Here is a 17,855-nt window from a genome sequence, read left to right as displayed (position 1 = left end):
ACTCCGTCAGTGCCTCTGCACCTCCATGGCCATCCCGCCCCGCGTCGGTTGCTTCCGGGGCAGACAGCAACGGGCACCTGCCACCTACTCCGCAGGGCCAACCTCAGGGTGCACAACGGTGGGGCTTCTGGGTCCCCTGGGCCCAATACGAAACTCAAGGGGTGCCTTTTCCTCCAAGAGCCCCTGCCTCCGAGCGCAGGGTACCGGAGGCCACCGTCAGCCGACCGCCCCCTTCTCCATCGGGTTCGGTTTCGATACCGCCTGACCCCCAGAGGCATCCTCAGCCCGAGCCAGCCGATCAACCGCTGGTAGACCCGTCCACGGAGGCTGTTGTCCAGGGCTTGTCCTCGTCGTCGTCACCCGACGAGGCGGTGGCCGGAGCCTCTGCCAAAGATCCTCCACCGATAGACCTGAGGGCCCACCAAGACCTGCTTCGCCGCATGGCGAAGGCCATAGATCTCCCCGTGGCAGAGGTCCAGGAGGACGAGGACCCAGTAACAAACGTCATTGGAGCGGAGGCTCCAGTACGGGTGGCCTTACCGTTCATTCGGACAATCCAGAAGAACGCCACCACACTCTGGCAGTCGCCGGCGTCCATCCTTCCTACGGCCCGTGGGGTCGAGCGCAAGTACTCAGTCCCCCCCACGGGCTATGAGTATTTGTATACTCACCCGACCCCAGACTCGTTGGTCGTGCAGTCGGTCAACGACAGGGAGAGGCATGGTCAACCCGCCCCTGCGCCGAAGTCTAAAGAGGCGCGGCGAATGGACCTGTTAGGCCGCAAGGTCTACTCTGCCGGCGGCCTACAACTTCGCATCGCCAACCAGATGGCCCTCCTCGCCAGGTACGTGTATGACATCATGGCGTCCCTGGCGAAATTTTCAGAGCTCCTACCAACAGCCTCCCGCCAAGAGTTCTCGGCGCTGTTGGATGAGGGGAAGAAATCTTCCAGGTCCTCCATCAAGGCCGCTCTTGACTCCGGACTCGGGAGCCCGGACCCTAGCCTCAGGGGTGACGATGCGGCGCATCTCCTGGCTGCAGTCCTCCACCCTGCCACCGGAGGTGCAGTACACATTGCAGGACCTGCCGTTCGATACCCAGGGTCTGTTTTCGGACAAAACCGATGCCAGAATCCAGACCCTGAAGGACGGTCGCGTTGCCATTCGCACCCTCGGGATGCACACACCGGCACCACAGCGCCGATCCTTCAGGCAGCAACCCTCACGGCCGTTCCCTCAGCATCGGTACCGCCCTTACAACAGCAGGCGACCGGGCCTAAATCGCCGTCAACCATCCGGCAACAGGCGCAACCAGGCCCAGGCCCCTTCCAAGGCCCCTCAAGGGTCCAAGCAGGCCTTTTGATGGGACGCCCGAGGACGGCCCATCACTCTCCCTACCGGATCCTACCCTTTTGTTTTACAACCGCCTCTCCCATTTCTTTTCGGCATGGTCCCAAATAACAACGGACAACTGGGTGCTTCAAACAATCCAGTCGGGATACCGCCTTCAATTTGTTTCGCCCCCCCCCTTCCCACCCACCCTCCCTGTCCCTCTTCAGGGACCCCTCTCACAAGCAATTCCTCTTACAAGAGGTCCAGACTCTGTTGAGCGTGGGTGCCATAGAGGCAGTGCCTCCAGACAGGCGGGGCAGGGGATTCTATTCCCGATATTTTCTCATCCCCAAAGCGAAAGGAGGGCTACGTCCTATCTTGGACCTTCGAGAGCTAAACAAGTATCTGCTCAAGCCCAAGTTCCGCATGGTCACTCTGGGGACCATCATTCCCTCTCTGGATCCGGGAGACTGGTTTGCCGCCCTCGACATGAAGGACGCCTACTTCCATGTCGCGATCTACCCTCCCCATCGACGCTACCTCCGTTTTGTGGTCAACACCGCCCACTACCAGTTCGCAGTGTTACCTTTCGGGCTCTCCACCGCACCGAGGGTGTTTACCAAATGCATGGCGGTGGTTGCCGCAGCCCTCCGCCATCGTCAGATACACGTCTACCCGTATCTCGACGACTGGCTGGTTCGCGGAAAGTCTCGGCGGCTGGTAATGGACCAGATGACAGAAATCCTCTCCCTATTTGAACGACTCGGTCTTCTCATCAATGCCGAGAAGTCCTCATTGATTCCGTTGCAGCGGGTGGAGTTCATTGGAGCGGTTCTCGACTCCACGTTGGCCAGGGCCTGCCTACCGCAATCTCGGCACCAGACGATGGTCTCCCTCATCCGAGACCTCGTCACCTTTCCTACCACGAGGGTCCGATCCTGCGTCCACCTCCTGGGCCACATGGCATCCTGTACGTATGTCACCGCGTACGCGCGACTCCACCTCCGCCCGTTCCAGTCTTGGTTAGCGTCGGTGTACCGCCCGCATCGAGACCCTATCGACATGGTGGTCACGGTCACCAAGCCAACCCTAGAGTTCCTCAGCTGGTGGCTAGACCCAGACGTCGTCTGTGCGGGAGTCCCATTTCACCCTCCTCGACCGTCCGCCACTCTAACCACGGATGCCTCAGCGCTCGGCTGGGGAGCTCATCTGGACGACCTTCACACCCAAGGTCTTTGGTCAACCCAAGAGCTCGCTCTGCACATCAACATCCGCGAGCTGCGAGCGATCCGTTTGGCGTGTCACACCTTCCGCGCCCACCTGCAGGGCCGCTGCGTGACAGTGTTCACGGACAACACGACAGCGATGTTCTACGTGAACAAGCAGGGCGGAGCTCACTCCTCCCTCCTCTGCAAGGAAGCACTGCTCCTGTGGGACTTCTGCATGACCCACTCAATTCACCTGGAAGCGTCCTTTCTTCCGGGAGTGCAGAACACACTGGCCGACCATCTCAGCAGGTCGTTCCTCTCCCACGAGTGGTCTCTCCGTCCAGATGTCGTGCACACAATCTTCCGGAGGTGGGGCTTTCCCCAAGTAGACCTATTTGCCTCCAAGGCGAACAGGAAGTGCCACCTGTTTTGCTCGTTCCAGGGTCGCTCGCCGGGCTCCCTGTCAGACGCCTTCCTTTACTCCTGGAAGGATCGCCTGCTCTACGCCTTCCCTCCGTTCCCCCTCATGCACCGCGTGCTCCTAAAGCTTCGGAGGGACAGAGCCCACGTCATACTCGTAGCTCCGGCCTGGCCGAGGCAGCATTGGTACTCCCTGCTGCTCGAGCTCTCCGTTCGGGATCCCATCCCCCTTCCATTATGGCCGGACCTCATCACTCAGGACTTCGGCAGACTCCGCCATCCGAACCTGCAGTCCCTCCATCTTACAGCTTGGTACCTGCGTGGTTGACCCACGCGGAAAGGGACTGTTCGGCGGCAGTACAGCAAGTCCTGCTAGAAGGTGGAGCGAGTAGAAGGCTTTCTGCTTATCTGGCGAAATGGAAGCGGTTCGCACTCTGGTGTGATCAACGAGGACTCAATCCTTTCGTAGTCCCTGTCCCTACCATCCTGGACTACCTCTGGTCCCTTTAAGGAGCAAGGTCTTGCGGTCTCCTCCTTGAGGGTACACCTGGCAGCAGTGTCCGCCTTTCGTCCATCTGTGGAAGGTCGGTCCATCTTCTTCAACCAGATGGTTTCCCGCTTCCTTAAAGGCCTGGACCGCTTGTATCCACCGGTGCGGCGTCCTCCCCCAGCCTGGGATTTGCACCTTGTCCTGGCCAAGCTTATGGGTCCGCCCTTCGAGCCTCTTGCCACGTGCTCTTTGCTCTACCTCTCCTGGAAGACAGCCTTCCTCGTCGCAATTACATCAGCGAGACGAGTCTCTGAGCTTCGCGCTCTAACGGTTGGTCCACCGTACACCGTCTTCCACGGAGACAAGGTGCAGCTTCGACCACACCCGGCCTTCCTCCCTAAGGTGGTGTCGGCCTTCCACCTCAACCAGGAGATCTTCCTCCCGGTCTTCTTTCCGAAGCCGCATGCCTCACCTCGTGAGCAACAGCTTCACACCCTCGATGTCCGCAGGGCCCTCGCTTTTTATATCGAGCGGACGAAGCCCTTCCGGCGTTCGCCCCAGCTGTTCGTAGCGGTTGCTGATCACATGAAGGGCGAGCCGGTCTCCTCACAAAAGATTTCCTCCTGGGTCACGGCATGTATCCGGACTTGCTACGAGCTTGCTCGCGTGCCACCATGCCGCCTCACCGCTCACTCCACGAGAGCGCAAGCCTCGTCGGCCGCCTTCCTGGCCCATGTCCCCATCCAGGACATCTGTAGAGCGGCCACCTGGTCTTCTGTCCACACCTTCGCCTCCCATTACGCGTTGGTGCAGCAGTCAAGAGACGACGCAGCCTTCGGCCCTGCGGTTTTACACTCCGCCACCTCTCACTCCGACCCCACTGCCTAGGTAAGGCTTGGGAATCACCTGACTGGAATGCATAGGAGCAATCACTCGAAGAAGAAAAGACGGTTACTCACCGTAGTAACTGTTGTTCTTCGAGATGTGTTGCTCCTATCCATTCCAGACCCGCCCTCCTTCCCCACTGTCGGAGTAGCCGGCAAGAAGGAACTGAGGAGCGGACGGGCCGGCTGGGGTATATAACAGGCGCCATAACGGCGCCACTCCAGAGGGCGCCAGCCGGCCCGCCAGAGTTGTTAGGGTAAAAATGTTCCGAAGAGCCGTGCACGCGCGGCGCGCACACCTGACTGGAATGGATAGGAGCAACACATCTCGAAGAACAACAGTTACTACGGTGAGTAACCGTCTCTTCCCTAACTGATCAGCAACAACAACAAAACAACATTAACCGGGATGACTAAGTGAAGAGTTACTGTATATTAGCGTTACTTCTTTTTGATCGGAGTTCTGCCTGCACAGATTCTTCTCCCATATAGCAATCAGATCCAGTGTCTCCCGTTCGCTCCATGCTGGAGCTCGTTTGCGATTCTGGGATTGCATGGTCACCTGTGCTGCAGAGTTCGCCACGCTGACCAAACAGGACATTAAATTCAAATGTTCCCGAGGCTTTTCCTGTGTACCTGGCTAGTGCATCGAAGTTCAAAGTGCTGTCCGGAGTGGTCACATTGGAGCACTCTGGGATAGCTCCCGGAGGCCAATAACGTCGATTTGCGTCTGCATTACCCCCCGAATTCGACCCAGCAAGGTCGATTTTAGCGCTACTCCCCTCGTCAGGGAGGAGTACGGCAGTCGATTTCAAGAGCCCTTTAAGTCGACGGAATGGGGTTGCTTGTGTAGACGCATTGCTTATAAAATTGACCTAACGTGGCTGAATTCGACCTAACCCTGTAGTGTAGACCAGGGCCTAGATTCACAGTATTTACTTATGTGCCTAAACCCCAGTTGGAGCCTCCACTGCAATTCACAAAACTCCTGCTGAGCCCTGTCGGTGCCTAAACTCCCTCGGCGTCTGTGTTTTCAGTAACTAGTTCCCTCAGCACCTGTGTTTCTGCCTCTGGTCATGCGCACTGCTGGCTCACTCAAGGCATCTCGATGACCATATCCCACCTAAGCCCCAGGGAAGATCAGCCTTAGGCCACCTAACTCCTGTGTGGGGCCTAATCTGGTAGGTGGCCTGAGGCCTCTCAGGTGAGTTCACACAGAGAAAGCTCTCCCTCATGATTTTTAGCCCAATGTTTAGAGCACTCACCTGGGATATGAGAGACCACAAGTTCAAGTCCCTCTTCCACCTGATGAGGAGCTGGGATTTGAATAGGGATCTGCCACCTCTCTATGGGATGTTCTGAGGTGGGGCTCCCTCCATCTTTTCTGTTGAAGCTGTTCCACTGGGGATAAATACTTAGAGAGTCATTCTTATTGTAAAGAAAAACTGTTCTGTTCTAAATTAGTATAAACAGGAAAATGGATCATTAAGGAAAGAGTTTTAATAATCCAGATATTTCCATTGATAATGCGAGTGTAATTTGTTTAGCTAATGGTAGTTTCTCCTTTAGTCTTTCAACTAGAGCTGGTCGAAATTCAACCACAAAAATATCCTGTAGGAAAATGGGATTTAGTAGAAAACAGTTTTTTTTTCTATTGGAAAATGTCTTTTGCAAATAAATAGTTTTGTTGTTTTTTTTTTTTTAAACAGGAAAATTCAGAATGAACGAAAATGTTTATTTTCATTTCAAATTGAAGTTTTCATTTTGGTTTTAAAAAACTGAATGTATTTAAAATTTCAAATGTTTTTATCCCCTTGTTTCTCCATTTCCTCCCTTTTGCCACTGATACAATAACATGAATATTTTCCAGTTTTTTTCTCCTAGATTTTCATTTTTCTTTTTGCCAATTTTTCTAAAATGGGAGAACTTTTGAAGTGTTCCAGAGAGAATGGAATAAAAGGAACAAATGGGATGGTGGTGGAAATGGACATTATTTTATTACATTTTAGAAAAAAGGGGAAACAGAAATGTGAATGTATTTCAAGTTATTTCATGATATTTTTCTAACAAATTAAAAGTTGTCCCATTTTGAACACTGAAAAATGGAAACAACTTTGAAATTTCAAATTTTTTTGCAAATTCCTCCCCTGTTTTTTGGCTTTACTTCCAACAGACACAACTGTTAGCACATAAGCCTGTTTGTTAACCTGAGATAGTACCAAAAGTCAAACTCAAAATTCTCTGACATCCTTACTAATATGTGTGAAGGACAAAGACACGGTGTGTGGCTTCTGCCTGGCCAGATGGGTTTGTTAGTATAACGGGAACAGATAAGAACAGAGAAAGTGTTACAGGGTTACTTTTTAAAAACTAACTTTGTATTTGTGGATAATCTAAGCACTATACCCACATGTAGAGACACTCTTTTCCCAACCTATGTATTATATAATTTCTTTTAACATTAGCTTTAATAAAATGTTTAAATATGAGCACACACTGGACGGCTGCCTGGCTCCTCTCTCAAGCCAAGGTCAAGCAACCAGTTAGGAGGGGCAAAGGGGAATGGTGGGAGGCATAAGAAACACTGAAAGCCAAAGAAAAGTCTGGCCTTGTCCAGTACACAACCTTACTCCTCACCCTGCCATGGGGTGGGATAAAGACCCCAGATTCCCGACCCTCCAGAACGGAACATGACCATAAGTTGTAAGGGGTGTGACTAGGGGTGCGCACTGCAGGTATAGTTGGACCTGCTAAGAAGGAGGAAATGGGGAACGAGGACACAGGCAAGGCTCTGTGGTGTAGGAGCTGGGCAGGGGGACGCAGGGTAAAGGCTCTGTGGCGTGTAGAGCTCTGGATATCCTTGCTTGGAACTAACCCCCGTAAGCGTCGCATTTCCTGCACTTTGGACTTTTGGTCTCCTGCTTTCTGGCTGCGTGACAAGAACCAGGGGCGGGGCTAAGGGAAAACCCTCGAACAATAACCACAACAGAATAGTGAGGGCAGCCGCTATAGAAATCTGCTGCCGCGGAGAAGGCTGGTCACTTAACACCTGACCAAACCCCACTGAAGTCATTGGAAAGACTCCTGTTGATTGTGGTGAGCTTTGGAACAGGCCCTAGCGATATCGCTGCTGGACGTTGCCATGAAGAAGATCTGGGCTCTAAAGATGATGTAAGTTTCTTGCTCCTAGGGTACCAGGCGCTAGAGAGCTCCAGAAAGAACATGACTTGGTGAGCTTCTGTCCAGTTCACATGCGCACATTTCTAAGTGCCTTGCAAACTCAGATCTGAACCTGTAAACAGGTGTCTTGCCAGCCACCCAGTTTGTGCTCAGAATCCCTGTGTGGATAAAATTGGAGATTTATGATATGACAAAATGTTTGTATCCTAAACTGTGCATTCAAAACTCATCAGAGCAATTGGTGGTGCTCTAATTTTAAAGCCTGTTTTAGAAACACGGCTCTATTCATCTAGGTGTATTTTGTGGAGAGCCTCTGTTCCCCAGTTCAAGTCTAGCACTTCTGAGTTTGAGTTCTACTGTTTGCTCCCCAGAAGTAATTCTGTCCTGTCCAGTTCTGGATCCTGCACCTGCTGTCCTTCCTGTTTGAAGGTTCTTGTTTTCTAGGCGCCACCGATAACAGAATATTCTAATAATGCAGGATACATTCATATTCTAGGTTTCAGAGTAGCAGACGTGTTAGTCTGTATCCGCAAAAAGAACAGGAGTCCCTGTGGCACCTTAAAGACTAACTACATTTGTTAGGCTCAAATAAATTTATTACTCTATGGTGCCACAAGTACGCCTGTTCTTTATTCATATTCTAAACACCAATTAAGATTCTTGAAAATCTATTGGAAAATCTTCTGTCGGAGCATAGAGCATGGTCTTCATAAAATATCTGGAGTTACATTCTACGGGGTTGCAATGATATGCTCCCATGTGCATACATAAGACCTTTATAAAATGTCCCATAACTCACTCCGTGTTCCTGTCCTTGACCTGTGCTTTTTTTGTTGTTATCTCGTCATTTCAGAAACAGCTGGAAACTGAGAAGCAGAAGATTGTGGCTGAATTTCAGCAACTGCGCCAGTTTCTGGAGGAACAAGAGCGACTCCTGCTGGCCCAGCTGGAAGAGCTGAATAAGGAAATTGAAAAGGGGAGGGCTGAGTATGTTGCCAAACTATCTGAGGAACTCTCCTCTTTCAGTTCCCTGATCAGTGAGATGGAGCAGAAGTGCCAGCAGCCAGCGAGTGAATTCCTGCAGGTGAGACGGTGTTAGAAACACCCTGGAACCTTTCACAGGGCAAGAAAGTCTCCTAAACCTTCACTTTTGGAGTGTAGGAGTGAAAGGTCAGAACATACAGTATTGCTAAAATACAATTTTCCTTAAGGGCTTAATAAAATGTCCAGTAAAGTCAATGGAAATGTACTTCTTGAGTACAGTGGGGATTGGATCGAGCCTAAATAAAAAGAAATTCTTCTTTTGAATTCTACTGGGAGAAGACTCCTCCAAAAATGGCCAACTCCAAACTCTGTTCTCCCTGTCTCATAATGCAAGAACAAAGGGACATTCAATAAAATTAGCAGCAGAGAGTCCTGTGGCACCTCATAGACTAACACGCTCATGCTCCAATACGTCTGTTAATCTATAAGGTGCCACAGGACTCATAGATTCTAGGACTGGAAGGGACCTCGAGAGGTCATTGAGTCCAGTCCCCTGCCCTCATGGCAGGACCAAACACTGTCTAGCCCATCCCGCAGAGACATTTCTCTAACCTGCTCTTAAATATCTCCAGAGATGGAGATTCCACAACCTCCCTAGACAATTTATTCCAGTGTTTTAACCCCCTGACAGTTAGGAACTTTTTCCTAATGTCCAACCTAAACCTCCCTTGCTGCAGTTTAAGCCCATTGCTTCTTGTTCTATCCTTAGAGGAGGAGGTGAACAAGTTTTCTCTCTCCTCCTGATGACACCCTTTTAGATACCTGAAAACTGCTATCAAGACCCCTTTCATTCTTCTTTTCCAAACTAAACAAACCCAATTATTGACTTTTTGCTGCTTTTACAGATCCGGACTAACACGGCTCCTCTCTGATACTCAATAAAATTAGAAGGTGACAAATTCAAAACTGATCCAACTAACACTTTTTCACACATCACATAGTTAGACTGTGGAACTCATTGCCACTGGATGTCATTGAGACCAAGCATTTAGCAAAACTCAAAGTGATCAGACATTGATATGGATAACACAGTATCCAGAGTGATATTAAACCTCATTCGTCACAAGACTGAGCCCTCTGATTCCATGTGCCGGGTGGTTATTCAGATGCTGTTACACAATGAGCTAGTGTGCCTCCATGTATAAACTTCCTGGGCCCAGATCCTGAACTTACAGCACTTTTCCAAAGGAGCAAAAGCAGCACATTCAAAGTTTTTGTTTGTGTTAAATAAAATAAATAACAAATAATTTCACTTTGAACCTCAAACTGTGAAGACCAAGTGAGTCCCCTCCAGAGCAGGAGGGATCCTTAGTGTGAGAGCTGGGACTGAATTTCCTTTTCTCTCTCCCCTCTAGGACATCAAAGGCACCTTGAGCAGGTAGGTGGCTCCTTCTCACTCTCCCTTTCACTTCCCAGGGCAGGGAAGGGATTTTGGACATGAGACCTGGCTCCCCACGGCCCAGCAGTGCAGAGTGTGGGGCTGGTTCCCAATCTCCCCCCATTACATCTAATCTCGGGGCTATTGTCATTGTGTCTAGACTCCAGAATAGAGCAGCCTGAGAATAGAGTGATTGACTCACAGACAGGGGTGTTATTTATAGTGTAGCTGGTGGAACAGAGACCTCAGGAGATCGGGGATGGAGAACGAGTTTTTCATTTCTAGGTGATAGACTCCAAATTCCACCTAGGTTGGTAGGAATGGAAAGTTGGTGCCATCTGATCAGGACCGGCTCTAGGCACCAGCAAAGCAAGCACCTGCTTGGGGTGGCACGTTTCCAGGGGCGGCATTGTACCGCTGTATCACTAGGACCCAGGAGGAGCTGGGCTCAGTCCTGGCAGCAGGAAGTGACTCGCAGCCACTGCGGTGACTCTGGCTCCCAGGCTCCTGGCGAGATCCCCGAGCCCCGGGGGGCGGCTGGTGCTGGGAGCCCGGAGCCCTGGCTGCAGCCGGGAGAGGGGAATCTCCAGCAGGGCCCATCCCGCTGCTCCCCAGGAGCCTCTCCCAGGGCAGAGCCCCCAGCCTGGCCAGGGCCCCTTCCCGGCCAGCCCCAGCCCTGCCCCGGGGGGGCCCTGCTCGGAGGGAAGGTGAGAGACCCCCTCCTCCCCCCCGGCACCCCCGGGCTGCAGGGGGGAGGTTTGGCCCCAGGCTGCGATTCCCTGCCCTGGGCCCAGGAAAGCTGCCGCCAGCTCCAGGTGTGTGTGGGGCGGGTGGAGCCAGCCTGGGCCGTGCAGCCCCAAACACGCAGGAGACAGACCCCCAAATCATGAGTGTGTCTGAAAATAATAAATTGGGAGCTCTGTGTGTGTGCACGTGTGCATGTTTGCATGATATTTGTCTTGTAGTTTCTAAGCCCTTAGGTGGAAGCCTCCAGCTACCCCCAAAGCTTCATTGCCTGTTTGTGGTTAAAGAATTCCCCTCTGGCTGCTGGGTGGGGCAGCCCCTCGCCCCCTCCTGCCCCATGGGTGGGGGGAGCTGCCCTTGTATCCCTCCCTCTCATTCTCCTCAATTCCTACTCTTTGCCTTCCCCAGCCAGTCTGCTCTTGCTTTCAGCCTCCCCTCATCCCCCCTTTCCTTCATGGTGCCCCCGACTCAGTTTCCCTGTTCCCATCCACCCCATAAATTTCCCCTCATTTCCCTACATTGCCTCATTCTCCCTTCAGGCCCCTCCCACCCCCCCCTCGGCTAGGTCTCTGGTTATGTTCTGCATCATTTTGCTGGTCAAATTCTGTTTTCATTTTTTTTTTTATTTTAAACAGTCAAAAAAACAAAACAAAAAACACTGCACAGTGCAAACATGTAAAAGCCACAAAAGGGGGGAGGGGGTTTGCTTGGGGCGGCAAAAAACCTAGAGCCGGCCCTGCATCTGATGACTGGTCAATGAGCTGTTAATTGTTTCTAATTGTGCAGTGAGCTCTAGCCGTGTGCTGGGCGTGGCAGGAGATACGATGGAAGAGACGTTCCCTGCTCTGAGGAGTTTATAACGTGCTGTTATCAGTAGCGCTATGGCAGTGCCTGGAGGCTCAAGGCAAAACCAGGGTCCAACGTGCCGGGTGCTGCACAGACACAGACAGAGACAGTCCCTGCCCCAGGGAGGTTACAGTCTAAACAGACACAAGAGACACAGGGCGGAGGGAGGAAGGATTAAAATCAATTGAAGGGAACATTCAATGGAGACAAAGTGCTGCACGTTGGGAGGAAAAATCAAACGTACAACTAGGAAATGGGGAGTCACTGGGGAGGCAGCAGGACTGCGGGAAAAGCTCTGGGGGTGGCAGTGGGTCACACAGTGAAGGAGGCGGCAGGGTGATGCTCTTGTGAAAAAGGCAGATGTCACTGTGGGAGGCTGTCCCAGGTTGCTGTATTCACCGCAGGTGCTGCCCCCTCCTGGCTGCTCTGGGGATTAGCTCTTCCAGGGCCAACCCCTCCCCTGGCGTCTCCCCCCCCCCCGTTGTCTCTCTCTCACTCTGCAGCCTCATCTCTCCCCCCAGGAGCTGCAGCTTCCTCTGCGTGACTCAGCCCCCAGCCAGGTCACTGAATGGTTCCCCTGCTGGGGGGCAGAGTCTTGCTGGCCCCACTGCCCAGGCAATGCCGCTCCAGCCGGGGCTGGGTGGGGAGCTCGAGCCGCCCACTGCTCCAGGCTCCAGCCCAGGGACCCTGCCACATGCAGGCACCGTCTGCTCCCTCCCTGGGCTGCTCCCCACTCCCCTCCCACAGGCCTTCGTCTCCCCCCTGCTCTCTGACGGGGGTTAGACCAGGTGACCCTGGCAGCCCCCTCTGGCCCTGTGAGTCTAACACTCCCTCCCCCAGGCCCGGCTCCCAGCAGCCTGTTCTCTGCCTGGGTCCCTCCTGCACTGTCGAGTGCACAGGGGGGCTGCAGACTCCTCACTGCAGCCATTTCTGCTGCCACCTGCCTGGCTTTGCACGAGCCCAGCCCCCACCTGCTCAGCTGAGCTTCATCGTCCAGCCAGGGGTCACTGCTCTGGCCTGAACCCCCCGTGTGTGGCCTGTCTCCCCAGTCTCCTCGTTCTCTGCTTCCTTCACCCTTTCCGGGGGCTGACGTGGGGTGAGCACCCAGCACAGGTGTGTTAACAGGAGTGTCAGGGTCAGACACAGGAGGACGTTGTTCCCCCCTTCTCGCCACGGGGAGGCCTCAGCTGGGAAACTGTGTCCAGTTCTGGGCACCGCACTGTGAGAAGGATGTGGACAAACTGGAGAGAGTTGAGAGCAGAGCAACAGAAGTGACCCGAGGTTTAGACTGGACGAGCTGTGAGGAAGGTTGCAATAAATGGGTGTGTTCAGTCTAGAGAAGAGAAGACTGAGGCAGGGCCTGATAACAGTCTCCAGATCTGCCTGAGGCTGTTCTGCAGAGAGCGGTGACCAGTTGTTCTTCACCCCCCCTGAGGGCAGAACAAGAAGGAATCGGTTTAATTTGCCACAAGGGAGATTTACATCAGTGCGACGGGGTCCCGGGGTGCAGCCTGGCCTGTGGCACTGCTGAGCCCTCCAGATCCCCAGCCTGGGCTGCCTCTCGCCCCGTGATGCTGATGTCGAGCTACAAGCCTGACAGGCCCTGCGCCGACCCAGACACCTGCGGGCAGGGACCCGCCCAGCCGTGTTACATGGCTCATCCCCCAGCCATTGACGAACCAGCAATAGAAGGCGACAGCCAGTTCCCCCCAGCTCCAGCCCTGCCCCCCAGAACTGCACCGACTCCCACTGCTCCCAGCTCCCTGGGCAGTGCCGGTTCATTCAGTCGTTTGCCGTCCCCCAGTGCGGGGTGGACACACACTGGCCTTGTAAGCTGAGAACCCCGGAGCTAGTGGACTGACCATCGTATGTATCCAGAGAGCTAAATAAGAACATAAATTCTCTTTGAAATGGGATAGCGGGTCTCATGCCAGCTCCTGGTACGATGGGCATCTACATCACCACAAGGATTGTCACTAATTATCTCCCTGCAGTGGTGTACAGGATATAAGCCAGGGGATCCTGCTTCCCACACTCACAGTACAAGACCGAGGGGACGTTCAGTGCAGCTGAAAGGCAACTAGTGTAAAGCTGACAAAAGGAAACGCCTTTTTTTTTAAAAACACAATTATTAACCCCATGGAACTCATTGCCACATGGTGTTACTGAGTTTCATAAATGCATAAAGTTGAAGGCCAGAAAGGACCATAAGAGCATCTCATTTGACCTCCTGTATATCACCGCACAGGCACTGACTTTCTCATTCCCCTGGGGGTGTTCGACCCCTGCTTGGCCCCGGGCCCTGCCCCCGCTCCGCCCCTTCCCCCAAGACCCCACCCTTCCTCATCCTGTCCTGCCCAGCCTCTTCCCGCCCTTACGTCACCCTCCCCCCCCAGCACCTCCTGCCCGTTGCTGACCAGCTGATCCCCGGTGGGCGGGAGGCACTGGGGGGTTGAGGGAAGAGCTGATCTTTGTGGCTGCTGGTGAGTGCTGAGCACCCACTTTTTTTTTTTTCTGGAGTCGGTGCCTCTGTATCACAGGTCCTTAAGTTTCACCCAGTTATTCCTGTGTGAATTTGACTAAATCCTACTGTGCGACTAAAGCACCTTCCAGAAAGCCGGTCAGCCTAGATTTAAAGAAATCAACAGACAGTAACACCTGAAGCTCCCTGGAAGTGGGGGGGGGGGGCGGTGCCCAAACCACGGCCCCACACCTGCCCTGCCTCTTCCCCTGAGACTCCGCCCCCTCCTCACTCCTCTCTGCCCCCTCCCCCATCACTCACCTTTCAGGCAGGTACCAAGGCAGAGAGCAGAGCTCGCCCACCTTTAAAAGTGATGGGGCCACGGCCCCCCTGTTCTGGTGCCCTGTCAGGAGATGGAGAATCCACCACTTCCCTGGGCAGTTTCTGCCAATGGTTAATCCACCCGCACTGCTAACAATGTCTGTCTGATTCCCATGGGCATTTCTCTGGCTTCAGCTTCCAGCCATTGGCCCTTGTTCTGCCTTTGTTTACTAAACTGAGGAGCCCTTTAGTGCCAAGTCTGTTCTCCCCAGGACGGTGTTTGTACCCCACACTCAAGTGCCAGGGAGCTCTCAGGAGAAGGCATTTTCACCAGCCCTCACATCAGTTTTGTGGGTCTTCTCTGCACCGGCTCCACCTTTTCAATGTCCATTTTAAAATTTCCTCTCCTGGAATTGACACCTCCTCATCTATGATTGGGAGTGGAGCACATCCCCCCTGATCGAATTGGCCCTGTCAACACTGTTTCTCCACTTGTGAGGTAACTCCCTTCTCTTCATGTGCCAGTGTATTTATGCCCCCAGCAGCTGTAACTTTCACTCCATGCATCTGAAGAAGTGGGGTTTTTACCCATGAAAGCTTATGCTCAAATAAATCTGTTAGGGTATGTCTACACTACAAGAGTAGTTCGATTCAGCTTAAGTCGAATTTGTGGAATCGACCTTATGAAGTCGAATTTGTGTATCCACACTAAGGACACTAATTCGACTTTGTGAGTCCACAGTAACGGGGCAAGCGTTGACTTTGGAAGTGGTGCACTGTGGGAAGCTATCCCACAGTTCCCGCTGCCCATTGGAATGCTGGATAGAGCCCCCAATGCCTGCTGGGGGAAAAAATGTGTCAAGGGTGGTTTTGGGTAACTGTCATAATTGAACCGTCAATCCCGCCCTCCCTCCCTGAAAGCGCTTGCGGGCAATCTGTTCGTGCACTTTTCTGGTCAGTGACAGCGTGGACGCCACAGCACTGCGAGCATGGAGCCCGCTGCAGTTATGGCCGTTTTCACCTCCTCGCACCTTATCATCCACCTCTTCCACAGTCAGCTGCTGAGAAATCGGGCTACTTTTCAATGGTGCTGCAAGCACTGGTGGACCATAGGGGACGTTTTACCAACATCAACGTCGGGTGGCCGGGCAACGTTCCATGACGCGCGTGTTTTCAGGAACTGTGGTCTGTTTAGACGCCTGCAGGAAGGTAGTTTCTTCCCAGACCACAAAATAACTGTTGGGGATGTGCAGATGCCTATAGTGATCCTCGGGGACCCAGCCTACCCGCTAATGCCCTGGCTCATGAAGCCCTGTACAGGCGCCTGGGACAGTGACAAGGAACTCTTCAAATACCAGCGAGCAGCGAGCAGCGTGACCTGTGACTGTTCAGTTTCTTTACAGAGAAGCTGAACCTGCCCCTGTTTCTTTACCAAGTTACTGTTGACTATCCTCTGCAGTTACATACCCCGTTCACCCCGTTACCCCCACTTCCAGCACACGTGTAAAAATAAAATACATGTTCCATTGTTACTTAACAAAGGTTTCTTTATTAATGACTTTGCGTTAAAGGGTTGAAACTGGGATGCAGACTGTGCTGCGTAGGGTGTGCAGTGATGTAAAGACCGCCTCTAAACTCAAGGAATGACAGGCTCCTGCTCCTAGAGCGGTCTGCAGTGCTGGACTGGTTGTTTCAACGGAGCCTGCCATCCCTCCTTTTTAGGACTCTGTGTGCAGGGGCTTTGTGACCTTGTGGCGGAGGAGGACGGATACAGATTCCTCTGCTGCGTGGCTCTGTGGTCCAGGACAGGGACCGTTGCATGAGATCTGTAACCCCCCTCCCCCGCTACAAAGTCACGTACCCCCCCACCCACACAGAACCTGCAAACCACCTCCCATACCGACCAGGGTGCCTACTGACTGCACTGTGTGTGTGACCTGCTGCTGATCCTGCGCCCGTGTCTGTACCCTGGTAAAGGTGATTGTCCTGTCCAGTTACCAACCCCCTTGCCCCCCTTCAAACACAGTCTCCTCTAAAAGAACATGACGGAAACAGTAATTAACAGAAAAGTATTTTTAATAATTAACTAGACGGGATGAAACTGGGCTTGGGGCTTGGGTGAGTCAGGAAGGAAAGGACTTCTCAAAATTTAGGGTATGAGAGCTTTTGGGTACTTGAGCACTCTGCTGGGGTGCAGTGACAGTTTTCACGGCCCCTGGCGCCCCTCCTTCTGGTTACTTTGGGTGACGGGAGGTATGGGACTTTGTGGCGGGGGAGGGCGGTTGCAGATACACTGCAGGGGGGCTCTGTCCTCCTGCCTGCGGTCCTGCAGAACATCCACAAGGCGCCGGAGAGTGTCCTTTTGCTCCCTCATTAGTCCAAGCAGCGTTTGAGTCGCCTGCTTGTCTTCCTCACGCCACCTCTTCTCCCGTTCGCTGTGTGAGCGCTGGTACAGAGAGAGGGTCTCCCTCCACTGGCTCTGCTGGTCCGCCTCGGCTCGGGAGCAGCCCATAAGTTCAGCGAACATCTCGTCCCATGTCTTTTTCTTTCGCCGCCTAATCTTTGCCAGCCTCTGTGAGGGGGATGCTGTGGCAGGTCTGGAGACAGTCGAAGCTGTGTGATGGGAAACAGGGAGTGAATTCCTTGCAAAGATACATTTTTGCGAACAATGAACACAGTCTAGAGTGTGTCTGTGAACAAGACCATGCACAGCACCTATCTCGTCCGCACTCCTGCTGCAGGCAATCCGGAAAGCATAAACTCTGCCCCTGTTCCACCCCATCGCAGTGTCCCCCGACCCTTGGACTTCCGGGTTGAGATCCCAGTGCCTGATGGGGCAAATTTCATTGTCGCGGTGGTTCTGGGTAAATGTAGTCAGTCACTCCTTCCTCCGGGAAAGCAACAGCAGACAATCATTTCGAGCCCGTTTTCCCTGGATTACCCTGGCATACGCCATACCGTGGCAACCCTGGAGCCTGTTTTGCCTTTTGTCACTGTCACCGTATGTGTACTAGATGCCGCGGACAGAGGCGATTCAGCAGCGCTACACAGCAGCATTCATTTGCTTTTGCATGACAGCAGAGATGATTATCAGCCATACTGTACCATCTACCATGCCACTGTAAATTGGCAAGGTGATGACGGTTAACAGTCCTACTGCACTATACCTTCTGCTGCTGTCATAGGTGCCCCTGGCCGAGATCAGCCGGGGGCGCAAAAGACAAAACTGGGAATGACTCCCCGAGTCAATCCCTCCTTTATGGTATCTAAAAATAAAATCAGTCCTGCCTAGAATATGGGGCAACTGTACTAGGGTTTTAGTGTATCAGAGAACTAGAGAGCACAGCCGCTCTGTGTCAGATCCCGCAGGAATGATGAGCTGCGTGCCATTCACAGGGGGTGCCCCTGCAACAACCCCACCTGTTGCTTCCCTCCTCCCCCAGCCTTCCTGGGCTACCGTTGTAGTGTCCCCCCATTTGTGTGCTGAAGTAATAAAGAATGCAGGAATAAGAAACAGTGACTTGTTAGTGAAATGAAATGAGTGGAAG

General features: G+C 53.0%; 1 protein-coding gene across 1 annotated transcript; it reads left to right on the top strand.

Moving 5' to 3' along the window:
- Positions 1-440: 440 nt before the first annotated feature.
- Positions 441-12,034, top strand: LOC123345832 (tripartite motif-containing protein 15-like). Its single transcript, XM_044982890.1, has 5 exons — positions 441-628; positions 5,519-5,537; positions 8,367-8,597; positions 9,913-9,935; positions 11,466-12,034. The coding sequence occupies exons 1-5, from the start codon at positions 441-443 to the stop codon at positions 11,473-11,475; spliced, it is 471 nt and encodes a 156-aa protein (XP_044838825.1). The 3' UTR covers positions 11,476-12,034.
- Positions 12,035-17,855: the final 5,821 nt, after the last annotated feature.

This window comes from Mauremys mutica, chromosome 12 (assembly GCF_020497125.1).
Source record: "Mauremys mutica isolate MM-2020 ecotype Southern chromosome 12, ASM2049712v1, whole genome shotgun sequence".
Lineage (NCBI taxonomy): Eukaryota > Metazoa > Chordata > Testudines > Geoemydidae > Mauremys > Mauremys mutica.
Note: the sequence above shows the minus strand (reverse complement) of the source record. Positions and strands in the feature narration are given on the sequence as shown.

Excerpts from the sequence above, each read along its gene's own strand:
- LOC123345832 (XM_044982890.1), top strand. The coding sequence starts at position 441 with ATGGCGAAGGCCATAGATCTCCCCGTGGCAGAGGTCCAGGAGGACGAG. Across the intron at positions 8,598-9,912 it reads CAGCGAGTGAATTCCTGCAG|GACATCAAAGGCACCTTGAG; the intron begins GTGAGACGGTGT and ends TCTCCCCTCTAG.